Source organism: Serinus canaria, chromosome Z (assembly GCF_022539315.1).
Source record: "Serinus canaria isolate serCan28SL12 chromosome Z, serCan2020, whole genome shotgun sequence".
Classification (NCBI taxonomy): Eukaryota; Metazoa; Chordata; class Aves; order Passeriformes; family Fringillidae; genus Serinus; species Serinus canaria.
In genome coordinates, this window is record NC_066343.1 from 52,783,581 (window position 1) to 52,806,608 (window position 23,028).

A 23,028-nucleotide genomic window follows, 5' to 3' on the forward strand; every position below is an offset into this window, starting at 1 on the left:
GGCAACTTTCATCATTCAGTATTTTGTGAAACACTGAATAGTTAAGAAAAATAAAACTGAATCCAAAAAAATGAGTGCACATGAAGTCATTATTATAAACACTTGTTGACAGTGTAAAACTGACTATGGCAATATCAACTGCAGCAGATGAGATGTCACCATAGGAACTACTTCCATGCTATCTGTGGGAGCAAATTTAAAGAAACCAGAATTGTACACAATTTGTTAATCACAATTGTAAACAACTGTAGACTAATATGATTATTTTACAAAAGTCTAGATACTGGGTAAAAAAGTACAAACAAAATCAGAATGCATTTGTATCAGAATAAGGACAGACACAGTCATACTCTGTGAGGCTTACTTTGTGCACACAAAGGATACCAAAAATGAGCAGAAATAAAAGAGAAACACTTATGTTCAAAACCATAATAAACTCCAGCAAATTACTAGAAGGGGAGATAAAACTAGCATTCTGAATGTGCAGTAAGAAAATTATTTAAAATGTAACTCCTACTAGAATTATCAAAGAGGAAGTCCATGCAAGGCAATGATAAATGAACACAAGAATTTTGAAACAGTCTAAATCATATCTAAAGGATTACAAAAAGTAAATTAAATTCTTAAAATAAAGACTGAAAATCACAGAAAATCTGATCAGAAACACTTTTATCAATAAAGACTACATAGGGTACCAGCAGTTTCAATTTTCAAGTCATAGTAAAAAGACCCTGAAGCCTGACAACTTCTCAAAAACTTAAAATATACTCTGTCATATATTGTTCCAGTTTGTTGAATAATGATGTAAGCAAAAAAATTAACAACGTAGCAGACAGTAAGCTGTAGAACTAAATTAAAGACTTCTGCCATAATTGAGAATTTGGCTGCATTATAACAGACCCTTAGAAGATCATCTCAGCATGGAGTATATTACCAGAGAACATTCAAAAAGTGAATTCTGAAATACAACATTTGAAATCATTAATGTTACATCAAATTTTCTTTCACTTACATTAACCCACCCTTGCAGCAACTAAAAAACACAAGTGAAGACTAATTTATCCACAGTTTATAATTTGTATGAACCCTTTTTCTAAAAGCAGCAAAACTGCATCAACTGGTTTTGACAGGATGCCATTTTGGTGGGTACTCCTTCCCCAAAAACACTCAAGGTCACGTTAGATGGAATTTCAAGCCACTTGGTCTGTGGTCTGTGCAATGTGTCACTGCCCATGGCAGGGCAGTTGGACTACATGAAATTTAAAGTTCCCTTCTAAATCAAACCATTCTGTTATTAGGGTTACTAACAATACTGTTAGGGTTAAAAACAAACTAAAAGGCAACAACTACAGCTAATTACCCAGACAGACCTAACTTTCCGCTTCTCAGAACTAGCCAAAGTTTAAGCTTTTACCTTGTTAACTTTTCCATCCTTATAACATCAATTAAAAAAATCTCAGAAACCATTTTAATACATATAAACTGGATGCTACAAGTTGCTTTTCTTTTATGCCATTCTAACAGTAATTTGAAGAGATATGTACTAGTTACAGACACATCAACAGTTCCTGTAGTTTTATGACTTGTGATTTCATACAGATTTTCAGGGCAAAAAATATTTTAGCTACATATTCTACAACCATGCTTACATTCAACCTGCAACTTTCAAGAGAAAATGGAAGTCACCCATCTATGAAAAACTGGCAGGATATCTAGTATATGCAATACAGCCAGACAAGAAACTTCTGTAATCCCTATATAATTCCTATAATGTGTCTCTAACATCTAAAATGACTTTTATGTTACAGTGGGGCCCAACAGTCAGTTGAAACTATCAATACAATTGCTTAAAGGAATCAGTCAAATGCCAAATGTCACACTAGAGAAAGAAAGCAACTTTTCTTTTTGTCCTTCCTTCAGCAGATGAGGAAGGAAAGTAATTCTCAGCCATCAACACAGCTTCACAAAAACAGTTTCTTCAGGAGTGAGTCAAGTTTAGCTTGTGGTAATCATTCACCAAGGCATCTCATCACTGAAATTTCTAGATTCTGTTGCACTTCTGTAGTTCAAATGTTGTACTTTTTTTTCCCCACATACCACAGCCTTCCTGAGTAGGGAAAATCTGACTGTGAGTCACTGCTAAGCAAGAAAAGAAAATTTCAAGAGCAGTTTTTGATATCCTTGTTTCTGGAACAATGTCCTGCCTTTTATCACCCAAGCTGTAGAATGATTAACTGTAAAGCCCTTGTAACAGATACAGCCAAGATATCCTGAGTGTTGGGTTGTATCTACAGTTACAAGCACATGGAATGAGAAGGCACTTTTCCCACAAACTTGTACTTCAGGATTCTGTTATGGTTTGGTAAAACTAGTATGAGCACCTCTCTGCTGCACTCAAGTAACTTCTTCACAATAAGAAAATAGCACAGAGACAGCACAGCTGATGCTGCTGTCACAGACCCCATATCTGCTGGACCCACCAGCTTGTGCTTCATGCTACACAAAGCAGCAGGACTACGTCCAGGCTCAAATGATCATGAAACAAGAAGCGGAGTAAACAGATTGCTGGCATACTTTAACAGTAAAAGTTGGGGGAAAGCAAGATTAACAAAGACTCTTAAAGCTCTTCTCATCCTCTATGCTAAATCTCTTTTTTATTCCCTTACCATGCCAAAACTCTTACGTTCAGTAAGCTGTGACTATCAGTAATTTCCTGCCACCTGAGGAAAGGTACCATGTAAATTATGCCACTCTATTCATTCTCTGAAAGAAGGAAAAAAGACACTGCAGCTATGGTAAAGCAATTTGCCAGCTGCCAGATTTAAAAGATCCTCAATATATCCTTTGCAGTCTTTCAGAACAGTAAGCACAAGAAGATAATTTTATTTGCTAGACAACTACTTAGAAACAGACATGAAAACGAATCTTGTTGAGACAGATTTTTGTATACACATACATACATATATATGTGTATATAAATATATATATACATATTGAATGAATCTGAAGAAAATATTAAACTCACAATCTATGATAAAAGGAAAAAAACTTTTTCCTCTTTTCTTGGTTCCTTCAAAACAAAAACAAAGCAAGAAAACAGATTCTTAAGTAACAAAATCTGTATTCTGAAGTGACAGTTTTATTATTTCATTTAAAACAGAAGAAATATGGATATTTGTACATACTGAAGGAAGCCTACTCAGAGGAAGATGGCTAGAAGAATCAGGCAAAATCAAGAACAACCTTTGAAGCTTGTATTTTTACTATGATTGTTGCTGCATATAATACAAGAAGGTGCACTGCGTAGACATGGCTTTGTAACACGATATGGGAAGATATTTTAAATGCAGCTGATAATCAGAAAGACTTAAACAGAAACAAGATCTACAGCACTAAGAAATAAAAGTCACACATATTGAAAATACAAAGCTATACACTTAAGAATTTCTGATACAAGATGAGGTGGTTGAGAATGACAACTCCGTTCATTAAAAAAACAAGAGAAAGCTCTATGTGTATTAGTGGGTCACTGGCCAAATATATGCTGCCAAAATGATGTCCCCAACAAAGGCCTTTTCGGGATTACCATGAAAAATATGTCCAGGAGATATACAGAGGCATTAATGCTGCTTTTCAAAGCCAAGAGCAGTATCAGCCAAGTTCTTTGAACTATTTGAACTACTCCAGGACACTCCACAATTATGCTTTTGCTCCTTCCTGACATTATTTATTAACACATACTACTGACTTCTTATGAAATAAAACTGCCGTATTCATTGGTAACTAGTAAGAAAATACAATATTATTAGGTATTGACTTACTGTGCTGCTATACCCTCTTCGACTTTATCTGCTCCTTACTGCGTTCCCTAATGATTTGAAACTTTTTTTTGTGATCCAAAAATAACAGAAGGCTAAAGTACAAAAAAAAGCCAAATTTGGGGCCATTTATCCTAAAACTATTTAATATGTGTTTTCATTTAGGCATTGATGCACTACAAAAAAAAATTCCAAGCTTCAGCACCCTCTACAGGCTAACTGCTTTGATGCAACTTAGCTTGTAACTAACTATTGATACCTATGATAATCAAAACAGTACACTTTAATAATCACAGCATTTTAAGAAAAAGTAGGTAAACATGTAATTGAGGGCCACAATGAATTAATTTCTCTATCAGAAGAGAAAATAACTACTCAGTGAATACCAGAACCTTTGGAAGTGCAGGATTTTTATCCAGTCGTTAGCCAAATTCTTATAGAAGTCAACTCTCACTTCTTGACGTGATCTGAAGCTTTGTGTGGTTCTCTCTAAGAAAACATTTCATGCTATCAGCTATCCAGAAAACGAAGAGAACTTTAGCTTACCATCCCTGTTGGAGAGCAAACAGACGAGGCCGTTAAGGCACGTGTCAGTCACTTCGGTGATGTTAGTGGCGCATCTGCCTATAGCCTGAATCGTAGCCGCAGCAAACTGCTTGTCTTGGCTTTTCACATAAGTCTGAAGAAACAGGATTGTTGTTAGTCAATATATAACTCTTGTCAAACAAAGACTTATCATTTATTTTCATGAGGCAAACATACTGCATAATAAATTAAACTTAGAAAGGTACGATGCACATTAGAAACTATAATTTTTCACCTCCTTGTCACTTGTGGAAGACATTTTCTTGCAAGCTTTGGTCACCCATGGCCACGCAAACCTCTGATTTCAAGAAAGCCTGGGGCAGGGGCAGTTACTCAAAACCAGCCATTCACTTGTGTGCAGGGTTGGAGGAGTTGATGAGGTCTCTCTTCATAGAGGTTTCAGTTCATTTAACTAGGAGTATTTCTGAAACTATAAATAACCTACCTGCCTGAAAACCAGTACCTTTCACAGAAATCCGGCCAGAGAACTGAAGCAATGCAAATAGATGCCACAAGCAAAGAAGAAAGAAAGGACAGACACTGTTTCACAATAAAGACAGAAGATCTTGCTGATACATAAAGATATTAGAGACAATAAACACAATTTCATCAAATGACTTATGGAAACGAGGTTTGGCAACAAATACTAATGACCAAATACTGCTAAAATTCAGACACTGTCATACAGTGACTTGTAGTGTCAGTCAAGTTGCAGGAATTTGTGTTAAAGAATATGGAATGATTGAGTTTTTCTCATCACTTTTTTTTTTTTGTTTGGTAGCTGGAAGGAGAGAGAGAATCAAAATACTTAGGTTCCTTTCCATATACTTATACTTAGCTCCTTTGTCCATTATGGTATGAGATGTTTTAATTTCCATATTTGGAACATTTCATCCTCAAAAATACTTAAACCTGAAAAATTTAAGCCTAGGAGAAACATCTGACAACGGAAAAAGAGATCATAAATAAAAGAGAATACACTTTTGCACAAACCTGAAATTCTCGAAGCAGAGTTGATATGTTTGCTTCATTTGCTAAATTTGTCATGATTTCAAGCTACAAGAAAAAAAACCCAGACATATTGTCAAAAGTTAAATAAAATATTATAAACAGTACCACATGTACACTATACTTTTATTGTATATAAAATATAAATAAAAAATACCACTCAGAATTCAATAGAGTATAGCAGATATCAGTACAAACTGGTACCACCATTGCGTTCAGGAGGCATATTTTCCTTGCAAGTACTTACAAAGTTTACAAAGCAGGACTGAGGTTCAGTGACGCATTTTTTATGAGCCTGAGCTTTAGTGTTTCATTGCATATCAAATGGGCTTGAGCTACTTCTGTCAGCTTTTCCATACAATAGGCCTTAGCATATAAGAACCACACAACAGTGTAAGAAGAAATAAGGTAAGTCACAACTGCATCGGGGAGAAATAAATTGGCCATTATATTCAGATAAACTGTAATAAAAGACCTTTAAACTCAGGAATGAAACATTTCCATCTACGAGATTCCTATGAGATCTTACTGAACACCAACAACGTCTGACCCTGGAAACCCTCCTCTTTGTTCCTGGTGAACAAAAGGAAGATATACAGCACTTGGCATATATTGTTAAGATGCTACACTTCCAGGCTGTTTCAACTCTGAATGAAGTAAACTGAAAACACAACCCTGTCCCTCCAAACAGAAGTCATGCTTCAGAAATACGTTGTTATTTTTTGACTTGGAGGCATCCAGAAAATGATATTCAAATGATATAGTCCACCTGTACTTCAAAACAATTTCTTAACACACATCACAAAAGGCTCTTAAAGATATGTATCTTGAATAGCATAGAAAGCAAGAGTATAAATGAAAAAGAGAAACATGCAAGAGAAAAGGAGATTATTTTATACAGTGGCTATCAATGGAACATTACAAATATCTTCACTGGCCTTTTTCACATATGAACTGTGAAAGTAAGGAGAAGACAGGCAACAACGATGCTACAGTTTTCAGGGACATGAAGACAAAGGCTGACTATGAAAATCTGTGTAAGAGTTGCAAATAGTAGAAGAATGATTAATAAAACAGAAAAAGAAAATCAGCACATGTCTGCAAAGTAATGCTCGTAATAGTGAAAAAACCTTAACTGTTCAGAAAACTATAGACTCTGAGATTATGACAATTAATTATAACTGAGAATTTATGATTAAAATAGGTTATTGTGAAAGCTCAATTCTAAGCTCAATGCTAACCAGCGATCAAAAAAGCAAACTTGACGTTGGAAAATTAAAAAAAAACAGAAATCCAAACAGTACAGGATATAAATTCAAGGGCGCTCCTACATATTAATTACGGCCATGAGTCTCACCATTCTGTTTTGAAATATGTAGGCTTCAACTACAGAGGTAGAAGAGGGAGAAAATGAGAAGATTTTTTTATGTATGTAAAAGTTTAGGGTCTTCTAAATTTTTCAGCCATCATGAAACAAAGGAAACAATGAAAGGACAAACCACAATTTCTACTTCTTCACCTCTTCTCCAATATATTATCAATTAGTATGGGAATTTAAATTCATCATCTTTCTATTTTTTTTGGACTAACTATTCTTGGATAATAGTAAGGCATTCTTCACAATATTCCTAAAATGTAGAGACTATCTTTTTGCTTCCAACTGCCTCAAATTTACTTAAGTCTTATTGTTGGTATAAAACACAAAAATATATTTATTTTATATGCAAAAATGATAGTTTTGGCATAGCTATCTTGTTCTACACCACTCTTGCACATATAAGTGCAATACGCATGTAAAACAAAGATAAGGAAAAAAAAAATTTCTTTCAGAAAACTACCTTCCGCTCCTAAACATAAGTGCCTATGACAATCTAAAGCAGAACAAGAGAAAAGGCACATAATAGTAGACACTTTTTTAGCCATTGTTTTGTCAAGGATTTCACATTTGTTAAAGTATTACTACAGAGAAAACAACAAGACAACAGCTGGAAACATGCATTGAGATGTGGCCTTGAGGAAAGCCTAAAGTACTTCTCCTGTCAAATGCTGACTTCAAAGTAAATTTGGGACTCAAACACTGCCCCATTTTGTACAGAGGAAGAGATTTAAACTCTTTTCAAGCTAACAGTATTAAAGACTCTTTTTCTCCCATGAAATAGTCAAATTTTCAATGTTAGAACACCTGGCTGAAAAAAAAAAAACATGCTCTCTATCACTGAAAGGTCCTAAAAGCTCTAGTGGAAAATACAGCCACTCTTCCACCTGCAACACAGCAAAAGGAACTTTCACATAGCCTGACAAGCCTGAAGGCCCCTTGCGGACATAACTAGACCTCTATACTTCTTAGTGAGATAAAGAAACAGCACAGAATGACCTGTGTCATTACAGTGAAAAACATTTTACCTTTCTGTTGCAAAACTGATAGGTCCAGCAGTATATAGAAAAATTTGCCTTTAATAAACTCACCTTGAGTGTTTTGATCATAGTTGGATCAGTTGATCTAACATAGAAACTCTTCAGATAAGGTTCAAACATGCCCTGAAAATCAGAATATATTTAAGTAACTCTCTTTTGTTTCATATATAATGTGATTTTAAAAACTCTAAATAGTGTATACCTTTCTCTGAATTGACATAGTGGCAATATTTTGCAGGACAATATACTGCACCTCTCTAGAATGTGAAAAGAAAAATAAGAGTCATTCCACAAAATTACTGACACATAGAATAATTCAACACAGCAAAGAAAGTTTAATTCTGTTTGAACATCAAGTTAGTTATCCATTTGTTTTCGCACAAACATAGAAGGCAAAGCTTATTGCCAACTGCCAGCTTCATCATTTGAGTCACAGTAGAGAGACGCATGATGAAACCAGGCTCTCATTTTTTAAAACTCCAATATGCGAAAATACTCACTGACACCAGTGTAACGGTACCTCTAGTAGGCCATGGGTATTTATTCAAACCAGAATTACATTTATCATTTTTATATAATGGAAATAGCTTACAAAAGCCTTACATTTCATCCACCTTCTTGAAATAAATATTTCAGGATGACATAGCTAAGAATAAAAAGACACAAGCTTTATCTGCAGAGTTGAAATAACTGCATTAATTACAAGAACAGTTAATACGTGCGCAATTAGCAAGAAATGCTATGACATTTTTCTCTAAAGAATTTTTCTAAAAATTCTCAAAATGCGCCAGGATCTCCTGTGACTCAAAGGTATACACTGGCAGACATATACATCTATAAAAAACTGACACTTTTACATAATATACTTTGTAATAGATAGACAATAATATAATACAAAAAAATTAAACGTTTGGCGAGGGCATTCCCATCATTATTGTATGAGTTTAAAAGCCTTAACATGAGTGAGCAAAAGAAGTCTGGATACTAGTCTGAAGCTTTTAAAGTGCAGATTTTGTGTCACCAATTACTTGAAAACTAAGTAATAACTTACACACAATTTTTCTGAACCATGAGTGCTCAAATCTTTGCTGCAAATCTCATCCTAATGAGAAATCATAATACCTATTATCTCCTCTTACTCAAAACTGTCTAATAGCCCTAAGGTAATTACAGCTGTTGCTTACAAAGAAAAGTGATAATAGAGAAGTACTTAAGATCTTTTAAACTAATTTTATGCAATTCTTACATAGGTGCATGGCAATAGTCAGCTACACATGATTAAACAAGACTGGAAATTGCTATGAGATGCTCTTTCAGGCACTCTCACCCTAACTAGATTATAGCTTAGTTGACATTAATTTGAAGGCCACAGGCAAATAACTTCAAGGGCAAACAGCAAAAGCTTATTTTGAAGTGGTTTGAAAAGCAAAAGTATGCCACCCAGAATGGTAACAGAAAACAGAAAAGACATTCAAGACCAAGAAATCAGACTAGTGTTATTTCAGGTAGTGGTTGAGATACAGGAAATAAGTGACTTTTCTTTTAATGAAACCTGAGTATAAACAAGCAGTAAACCACATACAAATTATCCTTTCAACCTGTGATTAGGAGTTTATATATTATCTGCCAATTGCTTTAGGCACTTTACTCATCTTTGCATAAAGAGAATGGGAAGCGTACTGTACTATAAAGTCAAACACAAAATAAAATAGGGATTCATTCTTAAATGAAATAAAAGACTGAATACTCTATCTAGTCCCATTTTACTCCTTTACCAACTTTTAAACAATAGAGATATTGAGCTGTGGAACTTTTACACAGAAACAGCTCTTTGCTGGCAGGGCTGACAAAAGTTAAGGTATATCTAGGATGAGTAATCTTGCCAGACAAACAAAAGTGAGGTTTTTAAAAAACCTTTGTGTCTGTTTGAGAAAACTGATTTAAAAAGTTAAGTTACTGATTTAAAAAGTAAAGTAAACAGCGAAGTTCCAGCCAAAACACCCCATTTTTAGTTAAAACAATTAATGCTGTCTCATGTAAGCCCTTCAAGACTTTTCATAGAAATATATAGAAGTTCAAAATCTAAAAACTGAATAGGAAAGAAAAACACTTCTGTGCAGAAAATATTGGCACACTACACAAAAAACTATGAAATACAAATGAAAAAATAGCTCCAATTTTCTTATGAAATGTAGCTGACAAGACCTTTCATAGAAAAATACTATTGAAGTTGGTTAACTCAAAACAGAATGTTCTGAATTAAATATAAACTTGTTCTTTAAAAACCGTCCAAGGATTAAGGAGACACAGACGATACAGCAGTATCAAGCAGCAATATCAATTTTACCACATATGTTGTCTCCTTCCCCTGAGATACCCAAAAGCTGACTGGATACAGTACTGAGTACTATGCTTCAGGAGACCCTGAGCAGGAAGCTGGACTAGACAATTTCCAGTGATCCTTCTAAACTCACCTTTAAACTCCTTCTAATCTTATTTTGAGATTTGTGTTACAGTGCAGGAAAATAAAATATACATCGGAAGACACTTCTTTAGTGCTTAGCAAGATAGTAAGGAACTCAACAGAACTAAATTTCTAATAATTTTAAAAAACAGCAAGATATCAAACCAACCAGTTAGTACTGACTCCATTTAAAAACTAACTAGGCAGCCATGTTCTTGTCACAAGAAAAATCATGTGAATGAAACACAATAACCAATGATTCCTGGACAGGATATCAAAAATGAGGGAATGACTTTTAGTGATCCTCATTTGCTGAGTGAAAGTAAGTATTCCAAACAATTTCAAAATCAAAATAATTTTGTAATAGTTACATTCTTATAACTATGTCTAAACAAATATACGCAGAAAAGTACACACAGTGATGTAAAATATGAACTTGACCTACCTGTTACTACGGAGTAAACGCACCAATGACTTGGAAACAATACCAGCTTCAGATTTTGGTGCCAAATGCCAGTAAAGCTGTGCAACTGCCATTACCACCTAAAGGAAGAACATTCAGAGCAGCACATTACCTTCAAATCATCATTCCTATCAACCACATTTGCTTCAGACCTGCAGGACTACCAACTCACTCTTCTTCAGAAAGCAAAGTGCACATCTGTGGTCTTTGAAATCAGCAAAGCAGACAGAGGAAGAACACTGGAATAAATATATTTTTACTAATTAAGTACCTTTACTCCCTCCCAGTATTTATTGTATGCTATCATAAATAGAAGGTCACAGAAATAGGGACAAAGACAAAAAGCATTAGGTAATTTAAATCACAAACATAGTGATCCTTGATAAATCAGTATTGCTAACGTCAGCTGTACAAAGTAATGAAGAAATATTCTTTACAAGTTTTTCTAATGTGCTTTTCCTTTATAACTACAGGTTCAGTATCACCTTTTACCTAGTTTCCACTCCAAACCTTTCATTCTATTATGTAATTTATAAAACAACAGCTGTCTTTACTGGAAAATTTTAAAGTATCAAATCCAATAGAAAGTAAAAGCTACAGAGGTATATACCAATATCCAGGCCAACAAAATTCAGAAGACTGAGACATAAGCAAATCGAAACCCGTTTTTTTCTTCTCAGATTTTCTCATAAATAAAAGACAAAATATGATCTTTATGTGAGTGAGTGTCATGTCACAACCTTTCCTACACCAGTGTCATGATGAACTCTCTATTTCAAATAAAACAAATCATAGAGACTCCAAGTAAAGCCCTCATAGTTACACTTCACTTGGTATCTTAAATCCTAGCAGCAATGAAAGAAATATTATTATTCAACAATTAAAAGCAATTAAAAACATCTAAAGCCAGGAAACAACTTTAATATTTTTAGCAACATACCACAAGTATCTTTTACTGCTGACAAAAAACAACAAGGTCATATGGAAAGCCACTAATTTAACTAATTGTAGGTAAATTCTGTGAATAGTAGGAATAACCCCATAATAGCAATTCAAAGTAGCATAATTTTGATAGCACCTTCCAAAATGCACTTTAACATCTCAGTTAACTTTATAGCATAACGTTAAAGATCATAAGTGTGAGAATCAATACCATATCTAATAAAGAAAATTATTTATGGAATGAGGGCAATAACTAACTGAACCTCTTAGTGAAGTGGTATCACAAACATGTCAAAGATACTTGTTCTTTGCATGAAATTAAGAAGTATCATAGACATTGTACAGTGATTTTTAGCAAAAAGTTAGAAAAATTTAATCAATTTGTTTCCAAAGTCTGCTGGGCTGACAGATCATAAATGATTTTGAGAAGAGTCAGACTCATGAGTTAAAATCTCAAAGTATGTTTCAGTGGACAACTATAACCTCATCTATTTAGCTTAATAAAAATAGGTAGCAAGGTGACTTAATTGTAGTGGACTAACTGTTTTTGCAGTGATATGAATATTCACTTTCATTGGAAGACTTCTCTCAAAAGACATCTAGTCCTAATTAACATGACAATCTCAGGTTAGAAAGTTAATATTCTGTGATCTGATTAACATCACAATGATTCACAATAAGCATGGCTTTTTCCAGTTCTAAAAAGTTACTTTGATTTTCTTTGTAGATCTGTTCCATAAAACTGTACCAATAAACTATACCAGTTTGTGCCATCCTAACTGCTGAGTTTTAGCATCAACAGCTACCTCTGGTAGAGTCATCACATGCCATGTAAGTTGGATTCAAATGCTCCCATACTTTTTTCTAGTATTCTGTTTGTATTATTTGGAGCACACACCACAATCAGTTTAGGGGTTTCACTTACAACCTACGTTAAATTCAAAATAGATCTGTCACCGACATGTTTTATGAAAAATCCTTTCCTTAGGATTTCTCCCCTCCTGAGAACTGAGAGGCCTCAGGAACAAACTGTAAACAATTCTTATCTACTGCTGTGGAATGCAACAGGGTAAATCTCTGATTGGCCTCGTCAGATTGTTTCCAATTAAGAGCCAATCACAGATTACCTGTCCGGCCGGTCTCGGTCTGAGACAAGACTTTGTTATTTCATTCCTTTTCTATTCTTAACTTAGCCTTGTAGTGAGATCCTTTCCTCTATTCTTTTAGTATAGTTTTAATATATTATCTATCATATAATAATAAATCAAGCCTTCTGATACATGGAGTCAACCTTCTCGTCTCTTCCCTCATCCTGGAACCCCAGTGAACAAGACAACATAGATCGATCACACTTCTCTTAGAGTTATTAAAGGGTATTTTCACCAATTTTAAAGAGGCGTAGACTTTATCTTCAATCTTTTACATTTTTTAAAAATTAGATTATTTTTGATTTAACATTTTAATCAAAAAGGAATTTGTCATACAGCAGCATTGCGACTCTGAAGCAGGGGCTTTGTATTTCGTAACAGCAGCCTGTGATCCGGGTCCATAGTATAGACGGTTTTCAATTTCTGATCCTTCTCTTTCTGTTCTTCATCAGATTCATAGAAATTATTTTCACAATATTCATCCACCACTTCATCAACCTATCAAAAGACAAAATGACAAGGACATACACAGAATATTTGGATCAACAGATTTTATTCATTAAGGAAGTAACGCACAGCACCACAGTTTCATGCAACATTCATATATGTTTTTTAAAAATAGCTTTTGGCTTTTCTACCCATTTGCTCTAAACAGTACATGCACTGACATGAAAAACACATTAACAATATAAGCAATATTTCCTTAGAAATACGTTGTACTGACATATGAAACATCTTTAGTATTATTCAACAAACTATTTTAGGCATTTTTTGGACTTAAAGCCCATGATCCAAAGTTGGTATTTCTGGAAAATAACTTGAAATTGAAATAATATATAGGTCTTCAGAAAACTTGGAAAGACTGCATGCCTGGGTCAGAATTCAGGTGTAGTGAAAGAATCCATAAAAACGTCTTTAGTAAAGGTAGGAGGATGGGGGGAGGGAGGAAAGAAGTGACAATGAATTAAAACTGTCATTCTATTCTGGTTTTTATTACAATTTGGACAGACACTGAACTTTTTAAAAAGAAGAAATATGAAGGGAAGTTTCACTACTTGATGCCAATTTTGCTCTCACTGTTTTACAGGATGCCTAGCAAACTCGTAGATATTTTATGCAATAGCAACTTAAGTACTTTAATTTCCTTACTTATCTTCCCACAATTCTTTGTGGGACTCACATTTTAAACTATAAACTCAGGATGCTATATCAAGTCCAGTGGTAACTGAATTCCTCCCTTGCCTACAGGACAGGCAATGTGAAAGGAAATTTCCCGATCCCACTGCATCACAACCTGCACTGAAGAAGCTTCCTCTAACAGGAGGAGGATAATTCAATCTTCATTGATTCAGTCTTCAATATCCTTGCCTTGACTGCTAACAGGCATGCAGACCAGTACTATTGAATTCAACAGGAATATAGAGTTTGAAACAGTATTTAACTCATTAATAACTGTTACAAAGAAAACAGCTTGAGCTTTCACATTTCTGACTCCCTTTTTTTTTTTAAGAATTATTTGTTTGGAACATACTTGGAGCAGCAGAGTTCCAATAAAAAGCAGCATATGCTCTTATGAAAACACTTCTATTTTAAATCTGATTAAGGTCCTCCCTCATCCCCCAACCCTGATTTTAAGATTTTCTAAGCCTTCTAATGTTTACATTCTGGTAGCAAACTTTTTCACACACTTTATGTAAATAACTTATTGGTTTGCATTCTTTTATGGAAGAAGAGAAATTTGATAAACTGTTAGTTTGTCCAGGGTCACTGGAGAGGTGGCACGTTCACCCTCCAATCCACTTTAGAAAGCTGTAAATGTTTTAGAAAGCTGTAAATGTTAAGAGTCAGAAAATAAACTTCCCTTTTCTTCACCTTGAGAGCAGCAGTGTGTGAGCTCGTGTTGTTTCGTGTCCTATAGTGACACCCAACAGCAGAAGTATTTAGATGATCTTCTCATAATCATGTATTTTATTGTAATTTTAAAATATTACTCTTTTCTTAGATCTGCTAAGATCTGGTATGAAATAATTATGTTCCAAACAAAGGATAATGACAATACCCAGGGAAATTATTTTAATAAACTGAAATTCATCAAAATCAAGTAGATAGACTCCTAATTATTTAGAATCTGTAGTCAAAAGGACCCACTAAGACAAAGAGGATATGTAATACTGCATGATTTGCACATTGTGATGGATAGGAAAGCAAAGTATTACGCAAAAGAGTCAGAAGACTAGGCTAAAAACCCGCAACTCCTTTGTGTACAAGGATTGTAACAAGAATTCTTATTTCAAATTCTATTAATCATCCCACACACGGAGAACAATTACCAGACAATGTGAAAACAATCACAAAAAACCCCTAAAAGCCTCAAGCTGACCTACTGACTATATTCAATGTCAAAATGATACAAGTGTAAGTTCAGAATCATAGTATTATTTGGGTTGGAAAAGACCTTTCAGCTCACATAGTCCAATTGTTAACCCAGCACTGCCAAGTTCACCACTAAATCATGTCCTGAATTGCCATGTCTACAAGTCCTTTAAATATCTCTAGGGGTGCTGACTCTACCCTTTCCCCAGGCAGCACATTCCAGGGCTTGACAACTCTCACTGAAAAAATTCTTTCCAATATCCAATCTAACTCCCCCCGGTGCAACTTGAGGCCATATCCTCTTGTCATGTTGCTTGACCCTGACCCAGCTGCAACCTCCTTTCAGGTTAGTGCAAAGAGTGATAAGGTCACCACTGAGCCTCCTTTTCTCCCAACCCCTTACAGGAGCTATCCTCCAGACTCTTCTCCAGCTCAGTTGCCCTTCTCTGGAATTGTTCCAGGACTCCACTGTCTTTTCTATCATAAGGGGCCCAGAGCTGGACACAGGATTCCAGGTGTGGCCTCACCAGTACAGGACAATCCCTGTCCTGGTCCGGCTGGCCAGACCATTGTTGATCCAGGCCAGGATGCCATTGGCCTTCTTGGCCACCTGGGCACACCCTGGCTTGTGTTCAGCTGCTGTCACCAGCACCCCCAGCTCCTTTCCAGCCACTCTGCCCCAGTCTGCGGAGCTACCTGGGGTTGTTTGACCCAGGGGCAGGACCCAGCACTGAGCCTTGTTGAACCTCACACCATTGGCCTCAGCCATGATCCAGCCTGTCCAGATCCCTCTGCAGAGCATTCCTGCCCTCCAGCAGATCAGCACTCCCACCCAGCTTGGTGTCACCTGCAAATTGCCTGACAGTGCACTTGATCCCTTTGTTCAGGTCATCAGTGAGGGCATTAAACAAGACTGGCACCAGCATCGAGCCCTACGGAAAAGTACAAGTTACCAGCCACCAGCTAGATATAACTCCATACACCAGCATTCCTCTCTGGGCCTGGCCATCCAGTGACTCCTTTAACCAGCAAAGGATACATGCATCCAAGCAACGGGCTGCCAGTTTCTCCAGGATAATGCAGTGGGAATTATTTTCAAAGGCTTTACTAAAGTCCAGTTTCACAACATTCACAGCCCTTCCCTCATCTACTGAGTGGGCCACTCCTATTATATAGGAGCTTAAGTTTGTCAAGCAGGTTCTCCCTTTCACAAACCCATGCTGGCTAGGCCTGATGCTCAGGTTGTCCCATATGTGCCACATAACAGCACTCAAGGTGACCTGCTCCATCGGTATCCTTGCTCACCACTGAGGTCAAGCTGAAAATCTTGACAGTTCCCCAGATCTACCTTTGAACCCTCTGTGTAGTTGGGCATCATATTTGACAACCTCCAATGAACTGGGATTTTCATGGTTAACCAGGACTGTTGCTAAATGATGGAATGTGGCTCAGGCTCCAGCTTCTTCAGTACCCATGGGTGGATGCTATGTGCCCCACAGACTTGTGTGTTTAAGTGGTGTAGCACACTATTTCCCATTGGATCATGGGGGCTTCATTCTCCTCTCTGTCTTACAGATCAGGGGCTGAGTACATCAAGAACAATTGGTTTTACTGCTCTCTTCACTTCAGAAAAGGCATCTCGGTCTTTTCCTTAACCTTAATATTTATTTCCCTCTGCAGTTTTGCTGGAGCACCTTCTTACTTTCCTGACAATGAAAAGCTCTGACATTTTGTCATCACAGTGGCCCAGAGAGCCTCCAACCATCATAACCCATCACCCACCAGTCCTCCTCGGCTCACAAACAACAGTCCTAGTAGGGCGCCCTACCTCGTTGACACCCTGACCTGCTGTGTCACAGCATTATCTTCCAGGAACCTCCTGGACTGGTTCCTCTCCACTGTATTGTATTTTCAGTAGGCATCTAGTAAATTGAGAATAAAGACTACCGACTGTAAGACATTGCTCACCTGCCCACAGCCTATTTCATCTGCCTCTTCAACATTTCTTTCATCTTCCTCTTCCAACTAGCTCAAAAGTCTACATTTACCTGAGTAAGCAAGTCTGTTTTGCGATGCACTAGGTTATTCTTATAATTTCTGCTATCACGGCATAGCTTATTTCTAGAGAGAACACAAGTCTAGGATTCTCTTCACCATTCCAAGACTAGGCAGAAAATCTGAAACTGAACTCAGACACAAAAAATTATAGCCAAAATTTCAGACCACTCAGGCGAAACCTCGTCTTAAGACACTAGCTGAATTGGTGCTCTGTCCCCAGATAAACCTTGCAGTACAAGTACTGAAGCCTGTACTAAAGAAAGAGACTGGGACAAGCAGTAATTCTTTTCTGAAGTGGCACAGAACCAGCTTCAGGGGGGCAAGCACGAGCAAAGCCTTTTGGTTCTAATATAAGTGGAAAGATTTGCACAGAGATCTTAGAAAGCACCTCCATGCTCAACAATAGTGCTGTAGTGTTCTGGAGAAGAAAAGCGACCTGAGTAGCATTACACTGATGCTAGGCCTACATCTTGAATTTCAATCAGAAAAAGAAGGCATGAGTAGGGTATAATGGAGATATAAATACTATTAACATTAACATATTTTTTCCTGCCAGCAGAGGACTGAAAGTAAGACTCTTACACTGGAAGATGAAAGCCTTCCTGTTTTAACTATTAATTTAACTCTTTAACTAATTAATTAACTATTGAGTCAACAACTGACAGATGATTTCCTATGCACTTATTCTCCAATCTTCACTATCTATAGTGCACTACATTAGACTGTGGAATATGCTTCTCCACACATCCCTGAAGAAATGCTAAATATGGGAAACACACAAATTTTACTTTCACAGATGTTTAATTAGAACTCAAACTGATGATAACCAGTACATATTAGCAACTTTATCAGAAATAAAACCAATCCTCTAATTTTTTTTGACAACAGAGAGATAGCATGAGCATTCTGGGAGTAGATTCAAATGTCCCAATGATTTCTGTTGTCATTTCAATCCCTTTAGAAGCAGTTTCACAGGTGATTTAAGACTAATCAGTCCAATGTAAATGTATTGTTTTGTTTGCTTTTTTAAAAGGATGTTTTATTTTCACCAAGAGCAGTAAAATGATCTCTCTGACCCTGTGGTCATAGGACCACTAGAACTACTGGATTTTCAAAAGCAGTAGGTGGTAGAGGGAGAACAGAAGAGTGGCAGTTCTTAGTTAAACTTCATTTAATACACTTAACTGTTTGTAGTAGCACATGATTTAATTGTGCAGTTAACAGCTTTTCTAAATTGCAAAATGACTAAAAAGTTCAGAGCCCTGGGAGAATAAAATTATTAAAAACTGAGACCACAGAATTCCAGACTACAATTTACAAATAGACTCTGTGCATTCCCCATCTACTATGAATTATTCAGAGCAGAGAAGTGAGTATTTTAGTGTGGAAGAACATGCATAATTCTTTTTTATGTTATTCCAAGACATACAATTCAGGGACATCTTCATAAAGTATTAACAGCTTAAATGAAGAATCAGACAGATAGGAAGTTCCATTAGGCTATTTAAAAGTCACTAAGTAAATGAGCTAACATTTAACTACAATTTTGCTACAAGTTACATTTAATATGGCATAAAAGTTGAGAATGTGACTTCCACTTAGGGTAAAATACTACATTTGTAGTATCAAGTGAATACTACAATTACCTCCAAACAGAGCTTCACACACCCACGTAGTGAGTTAAAACAAAGCTTCAATGATATCCAAAGCATAAATACATGGTATTTTCCCACTTTGCCAGCCTTAACTCTACCTTGAACTGAAAAAAATTATTCAAATATTTATATTCCTTGGCTAGGTATAAATGATTTGAAGCTACAAATTTCAGCTTCTCTCCCCAGTTTCACACAGAAATATACTCACAGCTTTCTTTTGATGCCTGTAGCAAAATATCTGGCAAACAAGATTATCTTCCAGAGACCGTTCTAGTATTTCCAAGAACTGTTCTTTGGATTAGCTATAATTTGAAAGTAAGAAAAATTTTGGCACTAATCACTATTTGGTGACTGACTGCAATACCACAAACTACTTTAGCCCACCAAGATCAGTAATCAACTGCTGTATGAAGAACAGTTTCCTCGAAAAGGGAAAACAGTGGATAATCTATGAACGGTTTGCTACTTAAAGCATTAATGCATTACATAAGATAGATCTGAAATTTTGATGCTGTATGTGAACATCAAAATTCAAAATTCAATTCAAAATTCTTCCTAAATCCTTCCACATGCTTAATAGATGAGTTTCAGCACACCAGAACAGACATGTTGTTGCTCAGTAATTAGCTGTGAGAAGTTTTTGACAGAAGAGTGGACTTCAACCAATCACACTTGTTAACAGACACATGCTAGTAGAAGTATTCATCTTCTCCACAACAGCAAAACCTTGAATACAATTCAGGTTTGTCAGCAGAGATAAAGCTTGACAAAAATTGTTAGAGTTCTTAAAAAAAGGGACAATCTCACATGATAAAAACGCTTCAGACAACAAAGTGTAGCCAACATAATCTGCAGCCTGGCTGGAGAGAGGCTTTAGAAGGCACAAGCAAAGTTTGATAAGTTTGGCTTATTAAGCTAAAAGAAGAAGAGAGAAAGAATAAAGGGACCAGATCCTCTGCTCCATAAGTAATAGTTTTCTTTCAAGTACTAAACAGCCAGCAAAAAGTATACTGACTCATTCTAAGGTAAGCTGCAATTTATAATCAGTTGTGTGATAAAGACTTATGCTACTGTGAATAGACTGATAGAACCTAGTAATGACTCTGATGTTCCTGTAGAAGGAAGGATGTATTTTAAATCCGAAGTGTAAGCCTCTAGTGCCATTTTATGCTTCCTTGAATATAAAAAAAAAAATAAAAATCTGCATGGATCTGGGAAGACTCTGAAGGTATGGAGCCTACAGGAAATCTATAAAAACTGAAGACTAGGAAAGGCATTTTGTAGCATTTTGAACAGCACTGGACACCCCGACATACTACAGAATTATCATATCCTAGTCTGTCTAAAGGTTAAAATTTTCAGATACTTACCCTTCCACAGGACAAAACTATCCAGTAATACTCAAAATATTTTCCTGTTTACAAATAATTACTGAAACATTTTCTTGTTACATTGAAAGAAAACAATTTTTAACACCTACCAAACTTCCAATGCTCATGTGTTAAGAACCATTGGAAAGGAACAGGCTGGGGATTACAAGACAAATAAGAAACACACTGGGTCACAGAACCAGGATGCATGTTACAAACAGAAATTATTACAAACCGTGCCTATTCCTGAATGGACAGAAAGCTGGTGTCTTTGCTTTCAGTAGACCAGAACAGTGTGTTCTGTGTGGTCTTGGACACAATGCATTTACAGCTTTCAGCAACAAAGGTACTTAAGAGTGAATAAGAATTTTAGAAACTTAAATTTATGCCTTCTACCTCACAGAATATAAAAATATTCAGGTAATGAACTAGTGGTCTGGCATATGACATGTCTTTTATCGAGGAAGAATTTGTAAGAAGGCTTCCTGAACAAACAGGCAGTCATAGGACCTCCAGAATGCAATGATTAAGAAGTGCACAATATAAATAATATAACACACAGCCTATATTATATATACAAAGTATCAATATAAAATTATCACATTACCTGACACTGCATTCTGTCAGTCTTCCAAAGACTAGACCCATTGCTCCTAAGCAAGACTAAAAGCATTTTCACTTAGGTGAACAATGGAATGAAGAATCAATATAGACTGCAAGATCACAGATCTATTACTCTGATTTCATTATACATTATAATTTTTACTTCAATTCTAACCACAGTCTATTCATTCCCTTTTGGATAAAGAGGTCGGAAGTAAAATCTAAGGGTTTGGTTGGACTTGTAGAATTATGCGGATCTGAAGCCTCTGAAACAAACTTGAACTTAAACAGTACCCTCTTTCAAGGACCACTTTTCAGATTATGACTCTATTCAAATGACTGTAACAGAATTGTACTGAAAATGTAATACGTTAACATAATTACACAGACGATAAAATATAATTCCAGTAAATTACAATGGAAACTTTAGTTTTGAAGTTTTGATAAGAGATTGGCACGCTTTTGTGGATTCCACACATTTGTGGATTTTAAGAGTTGAGTTATACAAAGAGACAAACATGCTTTCAGTTAATAAAAATTGAAGTATTAATGGAAATTCCCAGGAAAACTTCGAGGCATTTTTCAGTAAAAGGACTTGTATTTCAAGTCAGCTTACCTTGTGATATTAACCTCTGGAGTTCCATGTTTCATACCCAGCAAAACATTTTTTTATTTCTTAAGAAAAACTAAATTTTATTGCAGCTAAGGAACACACAATAAAATTCTACTAGTCTGAGAAAATTTCATTTGCGATTCAAAAAAGCTCTCTCTATAAAAAACTTCCAATTTTTAAAACTAGTGAGCTTTGATACTTAAGCTACACAAAGGAACTAAGACACCTACTCGGTCTTGAGAATCTGTCTAAGACAGGTGAAATTTAACATTAAAAGTATTTTCATTTACATAATTCTTAGCTTCCTTCAGCATATATAAAAGCTACATGATCAACAATACATAAATCAGGTTTTATCTGTAGTTTACTAATAATATTATCATCTATGCAATACCCTGTATAATCCCATTCAGACATACATGTTTATTTCATTCTAAAGAAAGCCCCACAATTTTCCAAAACAATATGAGTATGTAAACACATTTATTACCTGAAAAACTCTTCAAATCCTTCAACTCAGCCTTGCAGAGGCTTTTAAAAATTCACTTAGCTAATAACGTAACTAAATATTAACTTGAAAAGGTAATGAAATAAAAGCTTAATGAAAACTAAAAAAAAATCCCCAACCATAAACATCCTTAAGAAAAATCCATATTCATGAGAATTTTATAGTACCCCTCTGAGACAAGAGCATCACATGCATGGAAGTAGGGGTCTGAGGACCACTGAACATTAATTTTTTTGCCAGTATATCACAACTACAGTAACATCTCTGCTAAGTAATTTCATAGCAAACTGAAGGAGTGCTCATTCTCATTTCTCTAAGAAGCAGCAATTAAGTGTAGGACTGGTGTCTAAAAATGGGGGCTAAGACTTAAATATGATGCAGCAATGAACATTTTTTTCAGCAACCTCAAATGTGCAATAACTGTTGTAAAAGTCTTGTGACCCTTGCAGATAGAACTAAAACAATCCATTATGATTTTTCAATCACTGTCATTTATTCAAAACAGTTTCAGACTCAAAACAGAAGTGATATATAAAACACCTTAGTCTTACCAAGAAAAAAGCCTTCCTTTCAATAGTTTGGATAAAAGGCACTATGACAATGAAAAGACTAACAGATGCAAAGCAAAAAACAGAAAAAAAATTTAGAGCATAAAAAAGAGAAAGAAAGTAAAAGAAAGAACAAAGGGATAAATTAAACATTGCAGAATAAAATTAAGAAGGAGGAAAGGTGAAAGGAAGAAAAAGGATACCATTTGCTTCTAGCTAAAAGTTCACCTCTTTTTACTCTCAAATACAAAAATTACACTGGAATTTGGAATTTGTATTCAGATGTTTGGTTAAATGTTTGACCTGTTTTTTGGGTTAAAATTTAGTATCAATTTAAGTATCTGAAGTGCAGCACAAGACATCAAGATAGCAAGCAAATGTGAACCAACTGCCAAGCAAAAATATTCTACCACAGGGTTGCAAAGTAAGTGAACCATGTAGAAAACCAGTTAATTGT

At 35.7% G+C, this 23,028-nt stretch overlaps 1 protein-coding gene across 1 annotated transcript in view; it reads right to left on the reverse strand.

Annotated features, from left to right (window-relative positions):
• The window catches only part of AP3B1 (adaptor related protein complex 3 subunit beta 1), a 153,978-nt gene that overhangs the window by 84,405 nt on the left and 46,545 nt on the right, over positions 1 to 23,028 (reverse strand). The window contains 6 exon segments of the mRNA XM_018918489.3: positions 4,365 to 4,497; positions 5,397 to 5,459; positions 7,878 to 7,949; positions 8,029 to 8,083; positions 10,736 to 10,833; positions 13,180 to 13,341. Of these exon segments, the coding sequence (XP_018774034.3) occupies positions 4,365 to 4,497; positions 5,397 to 5,459; positions 7,878 to 7,949; positions 8,029 to 8,083; positions 10,736 to 10,833; positions 13,180 to 13,341 (583 nt within the window).